The sequence below is a fragment of the Papio anubis genome, chromosome 17 (genome assembly GCF_008728515.1).
Source record: "Papio anubis isolate 15944 chromosome 17, Panubis1.0, whole genome shotgun sequence".
Taxonomy (NCBI): Eukaryota; Metazoa; Chordata; class Mammalia; order Primates; family Cercopithecidae; genus Papio; species Papio anubis.
This window is the reverse complement of record NC_044992.1, coordinates 68,763,063-68,773,757: the sequence shown is the minus strand read 5'-3', so window position 1 is coordinate 68,773,757 and position 10,695 is coordinate 68,763,063. Positions and strand designations below refer to the sequence as shown.

General features: G+C 49.4%; 1 protein-coding gene across 1 annotated transcript in view; it reads right to left on the bottom strand.

Annotated features, from left to right (window-relative positions):
* The window catches only part of SEC14L1 (SEC14 like lipid binding 1), a 75,181-nt gene that overhangs the window by 2,670 nt on the left and 61,816 nt on the right, over positions 1 to 10,695 (bottom strand). Inside the window, exons 10-16 of the mRNA XM_031657808.1 lie at positions 10,003 to 10,091; positions 8,345 to 8,415; positions 7,282 to 7,453; positions 6,828 to 6,962; positions 4,226 to 4,360; positions 1,492 to 1,743; positions 192 to 370 (exon numbers count right to left, since the gene is read on the bottom strand). Of these exons, the coding sequence (XP_031513668.1) occupies positions 192 to 370; positions 1,492 to 1,743; positions 4,226 to 4,360; positions 6,828 to 6,962; positions 7,282 to 7,453; positions 8,345 to 8,415; positions 10,003 to 10,091 (1,033 nt within the window). The remainder of the gene's footprint in view (positions 1 to 191; positions 371 to 1,491; positions 1,744 to 4,225; positions 4,361 to 6,827; positions 6,963 to 7,281; positions 7,454 to 8,344; positions 8,416 to 10,002; positions 10,092 to 10,695) is intronic.

The window sequence follows — 10,695 nt, the reverse complement described above, 5'->3', positions numbered from 1 at the left end:
CAAAATCAGCTCTGTCTCTGACACTCTCCCTCTGCAGACACGCAGGGAGTCACAGTGCCACTCCCTCCTGGTCCCCCGAGCATCCCCGAAACCCGACGCCACTGCTGATCCTGCACATGGCGTGGGACTGCAGCCTCCCTCCAACCACGCCCAGCCGTCCGCAGCACCTGCTGTGGGGAGAGCGGCCGCACCTGAAATCCTCCGAGCCGATCACCTCGGTGTAGTACATCACTTTACACTTGTGTGAAGAGACCTGCAGGGATGCGAGCACGTCGTCCACCCGGGGCAGGCTGCTGGCAGCGCACGCGGGCATGCTGTGGAATTTCCACTGCAGGATGTAGAAGCCCGGCCACCTGGTCACATGGGAACCCTACAACAAGCAGAGCAGTGGCAGCTGAGGGCAACTCGCTTCCGACCCCTGGCCCACCCCAGGCTGTGACAAGCGCCAAGGGGGACTGTCTTTAGGATTTCATGTAGCTACAGGAACTATCTCAACGGGATTCAGAACCTATTTTGCTTCACTGGTAGGTTTGACAATGTCCTTCCCTCTACTGAGTGTAGTCACTCCCGGGTGCTGGGAAGCCCAGAGGGACAAGCTCCGTGTCCGTGGCCCTCATGAGGCCACCCCAGCCCACTCCACCTATGGAGGCAGGAGCATGGTGGGCTGGTGGTGCTCATGCTGGAGGGCGGGCTCAGCACAGCCTCCCTGGACCCGGCCTCACTTTCTCTGACATGCTGCCAATCATCCAGCATGTTCGGGGCTGAAGGTGCGTCACCCTAGAGAGAGACAGTCCGCGGAAAGCTCCTTCTCCATTCTCTCTGAAATTCGTGACTGTGGTAACACAGCTTAGCTGTTGATTGTTTTTAAAATGGACAAAGGATTCTTTTACTCTGCCTCTAAGACCACTGAAACACTGACAAGGCTTACCCCTGAAAACTGTAAAGGCAGCAAAATGATGCATCTATTACGAAGGCCAGAAGCAACCCCCGCCCCCGCCCCAAGGCTACTGTGAGCACAGGCACCCAAAATAACCAGCCACAATGTGAAAAGGGAACTGAAAGCATTTGAAACAAATTAGGAGGTTTGGTAATGAGAGTTAATAGTTCTCTAAATACTTGTCCCTCTTACTTCTATTTAGGGTGATTTTCCTTTGAAAAAGACAAATGCAACCCGGTGAAATGAGGCTGGGGGGAAAATCCTCTGAAGCCCAGCTGGGCCTGTGCGTGCGATGCCTTCCCTTCCTGTCACACGCTGCTTTCGGGAAAAGTCACAGATTCTGTCCAAAACCACTGCGAGGCCTGAACTCTTTCCTGGGAGACCCACTTGGCCTTCTGAGTCCCTCTGCTCCCCCAGGCGAGCTGCTCCTCCACAGGCAGTGCCTCAAAAGCTACACAGGGCTGCTCAGGGAGCGAAGCAAAGACTCCTACTCAAGACAGAATCACCAGCCGCACGGAGTCACAGATGCGCGATCTGCCCATGTGTGGTTTTACCTGCACGCTTTCTCCTTCTTTGCAGATCAGCGGCGACTCCACCATGCTGTAGTCGCGGCCCAGCTGCCAGACTTTGTCTATGAGCTGCACGTTGTTCCCACCTGGAGAGGTGATGCTGTGGGCTCCCAGGGAGTCCTTTTTGGCTGGCTGTGGTGACCTCTTGGAGTGATAGATGTTAAAGACAATGTCCCCTTTGCACACGTCGAAATCCCAAGTGATAACTGACGAGGCATCCACGATCTGAATGAGAATCTGAAAAAGAGGCAGCGTCAGGCGGCCACGATCCACGAGCACCAGGCCCACGTGCTGCCAGCGCACCGTCCCCCCCAGGGGCTCCGGCGTGCAGGTGCTGAAGCTGGGGAGGGAAAGGCTGAATGTGTACGGGCAGATCTCTTTCCTCAGAGTCACACGCCACCATCCATTCAACCGCTGGATCCCGCTACGTGTCATGCACCAAGCTCTGTGCTCTTTGTGACCTGCACCTATAGGCCCAAGATCTCCCATACACCATCTTCAGACACACTCTAAGAGGCCAGGTCTTAGTAACACCAAACACTGTGAGCTCACACACGAGTGGTTCAGAGGATTGCCCTCGGCTGGAGAGAACAGAAGGCCCTGGTGAAGGTGAGAGCTAAAGAAACAGCAGGCGGGGGAGCCGGAGGACAGCGTTCCCTGCGAGCGGGAAGCAGGGGCACGGGACCGGGCCTCCCGTGTGAGGCTCGCACGGGAGAACAGTGGCGAGGCTGGGTGAGTGGGATGAGCCCCTGGCATGGTAGAGGTGGGGTTGAGGCGGTCAACCCCTGGATGCTGAGAACCAATCGAAAACTGAACTTAGACACAGCGCCGACAGAGCTTCCCCACAGGGAATGATCAAAGTTAGTTTCAAAGATTAGTGAGGGAGGGACGTGAGAATTAAAATCAGCTGTGCAGAGTTCTGCCCTCACTGAAAACTCCACCTAAGGAAGCAGCAGAGCCAGGCCCGCGGCCCCTCTCGTCAGCCCACTGCACACCGCCTGCTGTGCCCTTCGGCAAGTGGCTGCTCTACAAGCCGGGCTCCCTTTCAATCCCGCCACTGCCACCTCACCACTGACATGCCACTTCGGAATGTCCTTCCACGGCAGATTCAGTGAGGTCCAAGAGTCCTGTCTAAGAACAGCAGGCAGCACTATGTGGCACGGCCTCTCCAGCAAAGCAGCTCCCCAGGCAGCTCCATCCTGAGGCCTCAACTCCCTGTGCTGACGGCACCTCTTTCCTGCATCCACAGTGCGGCCTCTGCTCCAGCCTGCCTTTAGGTCTGTTGCCATCTCAGATCTGTGCTTTATTTAACAGCCAAAGCAGGAGTGAGGTTTTTACCATGTGGATGTTTACGATGCCCCCGATTCACAGGAAACACACTGCATCCCAAGTTCTTGAAACATGGACAAGAGCGATCGTGCCTAACAAACAAGGAACAAGGACTTGGCCCCTGGAGCCTGCCCTCCTGGTAAGAAATGAATACAGAGAATCCTCAAGACGTTATGAAATCTGAGATTCCCCTGCGTGTGTATCTACAAGTAAGGCACACCAAATCTGTCTCTGCTCGTTCAAACCATGGCAACAGCATTCCCTTATCCACCTGCCTGCAAGCACCAGGTGAGCTGCTCAGGAAGACGCCCCAGCAGAAGCCACTGGCAGATGGCTGACCCAGGCGCCACCACGGCAGGAAGCAGGCCGCAGTCAGCTCCTGGCCAGCACCATTGCCCAAGCCAGCACCACATCCTCACCGAACACTTGCTCTGCACAGAGCGTCACTGTCCTCTCCAACAACTCTGGGCCACGAACCTTGCCCTAGCTGAGAAGGGAGATTCCGGTGCAGGCCCCTCCTGCTTCAGGGCACTCGTGATGCTACAGGACAGACATATGGCGTGCACAGGAACGCGGAATGCCCCTGCTTCTCTACCAAAAGTGACAGCAAGAAAGGAACACAGGAACATGCTCCTTGCTCCATTAGACTTACAGAAACAGGAAAATTCCCAAAATATCTATAAACAACCAAAACCCAGTCAAGAAAAAGTAGCAAATGGGCCAGGCACAGTGGCTCACACCTGTAATCCCAGCACTTTGGGAGACCGAAGTGGGTGGATTACCTGAGGTCAGGTGTTCGAGACCAGCCTGGCCAACATGGTGAAACCCCTCCTCTACTAAAAATACAAAAATTAGCTGGGCGTGGTGGCGGGTGTCTGTAATCCCAGCTACTTGGGAGGCTGAGGCAGGAGAATTGCTTGAACCCGGGAGGCGGAGGTTGCAGTGAGCCAAGATCGAGCCACTGCACTTCAGCCTGGACGACAGAGCGAAACTCTGTCTTAAGGGAAAAAAAAAGAAAAGAAAAAGTAGCAAATGAAGCCTGTTCAATATAACCATGAAATAAACTAAATTCAGGAGTTAAGTACTGCAACAAGGAAAGATTAGCTATTCCTATCTCTGCGTTTGGTGGCTTTAGTAAAATGGAGGTCAAGAGATCCATTTCCTTTCCAGGCACTCTGACCAAGCACTGCTAGTTTCTATTCTGAGAGAGACCGGCTCTTCGATGTTGACATTTACTGAAACTAAGTATCGAGTGTCAACAAAAGCCTAAAGACAAAGAGCAGAAAAACAAGTGGACTTTTCTGAAAGAAAGGCTGCCAGGAAGCCCTGCGAGCGCCAGGCTCTCTGCTGAGGAAGGGCCCACCCAGGTGCAGGAAGGCGGAGGACCTACCTCGTGCGGGGCTCCTTTGAAGACACTTGCAGACTGGTAGATGGTCTCAGTCCAGAGCTTGAGGTCTTCGTTCTCCAGCTCCTCCGCAGTCCGGTACAGAGATTTGGGGACCAGTCCGCCCTCTGGCACTTCGCACTGGAAGCAGAAACACAGTGTGAAACCTGTGCAAACACAAACCAACCCCACGAAACCCCGACACGCCAGCCAGCACCATCCTCCTGCGCTTAACTCCTGGAAATTGCTGAGAAAATGGAGAACACTGGCAGGGTCGTAAAATACTCTGCACTGCTGAGCAATATGTTTTTAAAAACCACTTAAATACATGTGTTTTACTTTGCATAAACAGGAACAAGTTGAAGCTGAAGTAGCATAGAATTCCTACTAACACGCGTGAGGCACTGCCCCCAGTTACTGAAGCTGGCTCACAGAAGCACTAGCGTCTTTATAATGCGCTATAAAGGAAGCGTATTACTTTAAGAAAAGAGTTTTGCTCTCAATAGCCACAGGCATCATTTTTATGGTAGGAAACTATAGTCAAGATATAGAATCAATGAATAATGTTTTGTGTCTCAAGTCAAATGACTGGTCTATAACACCAGCCAAAAACTAATGAAGAACTTCTTTTGAATTTGCCTGAAACAAGTTGAATTAGAATTTGTACGTATCATAAATCTCCTAATTGACCTTTATACAATGACTCTACAGTAAAGTTCATAAAATCGAAGTCCTCCTTTCTATTAGCCTTGGGAAGCAACTACATAGAAAAGAAACACTTCAGTCTTCAGCCTGCAAAGTGTCAAAGCAGCGATGTCGTGTTGGAAAAATACCAAACTGACCCCTGGTTAGTAATCTCTAGCCACCAGAGAGCAGAAGTGAACAACCTCCTTTCAACTACCAGCCTGAACAGCAGCTCAGGAGGGTGGTGAAGAAGTCTTAGAAGGCCCGAGTTTTTGGACAGCTCAATTAACCACAGAGACGCTCAGCATGACACACACACTACGGAGGTCGGCATGTGACAAACAGGTGCGACTGGCGGTGAGGCAGGTCTCCTTGTGCTCCGGCTCAATTCTTTGCGTCATAATTGGAAACAGCAACAACATGGGACGGCTAGCTCATATGAAAGGAGTTCAGAGGTTTCTACAAACCTGAGCCTGCAGTTTAACCTCACAGGCACTTGCTAAATTCTGGTCCTGTAACTTTTACTGTAACTTACTTGCTCTTTGCATTGCACTGTGATGATGCCCGTAATTTCCTTAAAGTGGAACTGATGAAGTGAAAGCTAAATTCGTTTTCTAAATTTCTATAACCATTCAGAAAGTCCAAAGTCCCGAATGTCCAATTCATTAGCTAAATACCTGAGTCAAACCCAGTGGGTACACATCTCTAACGGGTAACTGTATATGACGGATGACTAAAGAGCCCTTCTGATAAGAAGCTTCACCCCCTGTGCGTTCAGCCGCCACAGTGTGCCATGGAACAAGTCACTGGGACTTCTACAGGCTTTGGTTTCCGCAGTGCTCCCATGGCACAACTGTGCGCCATGGGCTAGAAGCCTACAAGGACCCCAAGGTTCTGAGCTTCTCTGAATACAGGGTAAAGAAGAGGAGGCCTCTGCTTCGTTACCCAGCAACTCAGTGTATTAAAAACCCCAAACATATGTTGAGAACCACTTCCCTTCGTTTTTTTACTTTAAAGATGTTATCCAGGCCAGGCGTGGTGGCTCATGCCTGTAATCCCAGCACTTTGGGAGGTCGAGGTGGGCGGATTACTTGAGGTCAGCAGTTTGAGACCAGCCTGGCTGACATGGTGAAACCCGGTCTCTACTAAAAATAAAAAAATTAGCTGTGGGTAGTGGCACATGTCTGTAATCCCAGCTACTTCAGAGGCTGAGGCTGAAGAATCGCTTGAATCTGGGAGGCAGAGGCTGCAGTGAGCTGAGATCGCGCCACTGCACTCCAGCCTGTGCAACAGAGCGAGACCCCATCTCAAAAAAAAAAAACAAAAAAACAAAAAAAAGTCATCCAGCCTGGAGCAATATAGTGAGACTCTGTCTCTACAAAAAATTAGCTAGGTATGGTGGTGCACGCCTATAGTCCCAGCTACTTGGGTGACTGAGGTGGGAGGATCACCCGAGCCCACGAAGTCAGGCTGCAGTGAGCTGTGATCGTGCCACTGCACTCCAGCCTGGGTGACAGAGCCGGACCCCGTCTCCATAAAAAAACAAGGAGGGGGAGGGGCAGGTGGGACATTTTGAGAACATTCAATTTTTTAATAGCATTTTTAAAAATATGACAGCTCCTCTAAAATGGTTTAAAGATCTGATTCACACAAAGCCGTGTGAATAAAGCAAGCTACAATTGTATTATATTCTACAACAAATTCTCATTTTTATTTAATAATGAAGAAATGTACAGTCTCAACAATTACTTAAATGGTTCTCTTTAACTTAACCCTGGATCAGAGAAATGGCGGCCAAAAGAAACAAAACAAAAACAAAACATCCAAATGACTGGAAGTTCTGAAAATCATTTGCGCAAATCAACACCGACCTCTCCCACCTGCAAAAGGGGCCAAATGTGCAGTTCCTCGCCTCAAGACATACCATGCACTCTCCACTCAGGAAATCTGGAATAATCTCTTTGTCGATGTAGTCCAGCAGGCCTCCAGGACCCTGGTAGTCATTTCCGGCATAAATGAGGAATTTCCTTCTGGTGTTGTCATCAATGAACGGACTAACCTGTGAGGAGGAGAAGGCCACGCAGTCACATTTCTCTGCTGCCTGAGTGTCCAAGATTAAAATGACAATGTGGTATCCTGAGTGGGAGGGTGGGGGGAGGAAATTCAAGTTTATATACTTCTTCTGTAAAGTCTAGTTGCATGGCATTAGGACCCTCAAATTTTGTTTTTCCCCTCTCTTAAACAATTTGAGAAATCTTACAGCTTTGCATGTTTTTTTCCTAAGTAGTCAGGACTTTAGGTCACAGACACATATATGAATGCATGCGTGTCTGCTTTCCAAATGGCTCACAGTTACTGCAAAAAGCATCTCAACGCACCAGCGTCCAGAGCACAGGAAACACCCTGGGCGCCCGCAGGATGAGCAGGCGGCCCAGTGTCTCCGGGTAGTTGGCCTCCACCACCTCAATGATCCGCAGCAGGGCTTTCACACCAGGTCTCCACAGGTGGCGCATGTTCAGCCCTTCCAAGTCCACCAGGCAGGTCCACGAGCTGCGGTTGTGCAGAGAGGTGTTTCATTCGACAGACAGCACACTTAGCAAACTATGTCTTCTTATTTTTTTTCCTTTTTGGTCATTTATAGCTATTTCCAAATACATCATAATCAGTTTTTTAAAATTATAGTGCTATGAACTCTGTTTATATCTACTTATACAAAACACACAGGATCAGTGTGGTAGGACCAAGGCCTGAAACTGCAATTAAGGCTGATTGATAATGCATGAAAAGCTCTCTCAGATATGCTCAGTGAGCCGGCAAGCAAAGCCACACTGTGCTGTCCTTGACGTGCTAAACCGCCCCACTAACCTGCCATCAACAGGGCACACAGCTGGTATTTTAACACATATTGTGTCTGAACTGCAGTGGGCTATGCTTCAACAGAGAGAGAGAGAGAGAGAGAGAGAGAGAAGCGCTGTCTCAGGAGCTGAGAATACAGCAATCAGCAAAAGGCCCTCAAAATCTCTGTTCTCACGGAACTTATATCCCAGGGAACCATCTACACCCTTATCAATGTCAACCTTTGAATCACTAAACATTTTCAGAACTCTTTACTATAACTTAAAGCTTGGTTTAAGAACAGAGAGTCATCTGAGTGGGGAGGGGAGGCAAAAACAAGCAAAGGACCTGCAGCCCTGGGCTCCCACAGCCCGCGCAGACTAAGCAGACAGGCCAACCCACTCAGGCTGACGTGACAGCAACGCCTGGGGTCAAAAAACCCTAAGTGTTCTGTCCCTTGTCACTAGCATATTACATGTTCACCTCTTTTCTACCTTTTAGAGCACCCTGGAAAATAATAAGCAGATTTTAATTCCAAAAATCAACTAGAAATATTTAATGCGTTTTCTCAGTCAGTTGAAAGGAAAACAAAAATCCCACATCTACCTGATAGGCCGACCGAAGACTTTTGTATTCTCTTCGCATCGCCTTAGCCCTTCTTCATTGATGGAGAGAACCTACATACAAAAGGGCATGAAAATTGTCCATGATTAGTCTAAGGCTAAAACTACCCCGTCCAGCTATGGAAGAGGGACACTAACAGCGCATTACAGATAAGTATGTAAACCAAAAAAGTGACCTATGCAGATTTTCTTACACATTCACATGCGCTAACTAAACACATCACCACCAACAAAAATATTTTACTCTTGACAGAGAACAAACACTGTCGTGCGCGGCAAATCAAAGGTAACGACTATCCAAAGTGAGGCGCAGAGGAATCCCCAGATGGGCAGGGGCCTGGCTCTGGGGCTCTGTCTTCAGAACAAGCGCAGGGGAACAGCAGATGAGCATCTGTGAGTGTGGGAACACTCTGATACCACATGTGCCAGCCAAGAGAAAAGGCAGCCTTAGAACAGACGTAAGGCATGGCTCAAGCGATCCTTTGCTTTAGGTTAACAAACCCTTCCCCTGTAGATAAAGACCATCCCCATTTTTATGTGTGATCGTGTGCATGTGGGGATATATAAACACACATGGCGGTGGGGGCAGACTAACACAATACACAAGGGAATACCAACAGTGAGCCAGGCTCAGTGGTAGTGTTTGTAGTCCCAGCTACTAAGGAGGCCGAGGTGGGAGGACCGCTTGAGGACAGGAGTTTGAAGCTGCAGTGAGTCGTGATCACACCCAGGAATAGACACTGCACCCCAGCCTCGGCAACAGAGTCAGACCATGTCTCTTAAAAAAAAAAAAAAAAAAAAGCTGGCCAGGCAGGGGGAGCTCATGCCTGTAATCCCAGCACTTTGGGAGGCCGAGGCGGGAGGATCACCTAAGGTCAGGAGTTCAAGACCAGCCTGGCCAACATGGTGAAACCCTGTCTCCACTAAAAATACAAAGAAAATTAGCTGGGCATGGTGGCGGGCACCTGAAATCCCAGCTACTCAGGAGGCTGAGATAGGAGAATCACTTGAACCCGGGAGGCGGAGGTTGCAATGAGCCAAGATCACACCATTGCACTCCAGCCTGGGTAACCAGAGTGAAACTCCATCTCAACATAATAAAAAATAAAGTCAAAAGTGCATATTTCACGATAATGGGGTTATAAATGTGCCTTTTTAGTTTGTTTGTTTTCAAATTGAAGGACCATCCTCTTCTCTGCGAGGGGGACGCACCGCTGCCAATGGCGGCAGCAGCGGAGCGGGGCCTGGCTGGAGTCAGGAGGCATTCAGGACGGTCTAGAGAAAGATGCCAAGAGCTCGCGTTAAGGGCCAGTGGAAAGAAAGCTATCAAGAGGTCTGCTGTGAGTGGTGTCCCAGGAGAGGGCAATTCCATGTGGCAGTGAATGGAAAGACTCAGAACCGCTGCTACACAGGCATCTCGGGGGAGACCTGACTGCCGCGCTGACGCTTCCACTGTGAGAGACACTGTTATAACTTCTGCGTCTTCTTTTGAAATTTTAAGATGATATTAATGTATTTTCAGTTCTAACTACAAAAGCAATTCATGTTTGTTTTAACAGGTTGGTTAACACCCCAATCCTACTGGCAGAGAAAGAAAGTGACGCCACAGTGAGGCCTGGAGTCTCGCAGCCGCGCACTTACGTATCTCAGCAGGGCTTCCTCCCCGAGCGCTCTCACCAAGCCTTTGGTGTCCATCTGCCCCAGCCTGAGCACATAGAGGGGCCGCCCATCTGCAGAGGAGGGGAGGAATGAGTTATCGGCACCATCCCAGTTGAAACTGAGGATACAACTCTAAGACCCTTAACAGGGAAATGTGTTCGCCTATATTCTAGGAGTACTTGAAGATCTTTCTGATTCTTAGAAGCAGCAACTGATTTATGTGTGTGATGGGGGGTGTGTGTCCAATATTTACCCCAAAAAGTTGTAAATGAGAAAAACAAAAACCAACTGACAGAGTAGCTGTGCAGGGTCCTGGAAATAGAAGGCTGTGCTGGGACGAGGGGAATCCGGCTGGAGCTCAGCTCGGGCTGCCTATATGCTGGGCTCAGTCTGAACCACTGCCCATAAGCTGGGTTCACCTTGAACAACTGGGGCTGCCCAAGAGCTCTGATTTTCAACAGCAAGGGAACATCAAACTATCCAGACACTTCTATGACTACAGAGTACTTTTAAATTTTTCTTTTTTAGAAAATCATTTTTTTTCATATCACAGATTACTAAAAACTGAATGCAAGATTTTTAAAAGCCAGCTTCCTTCAATTCCCACTCTAAGGACCAAGATAAATGAGAACATTCTAAAAATCCTTAAAACCCCACCAGGCAGCCTGTGTTGGC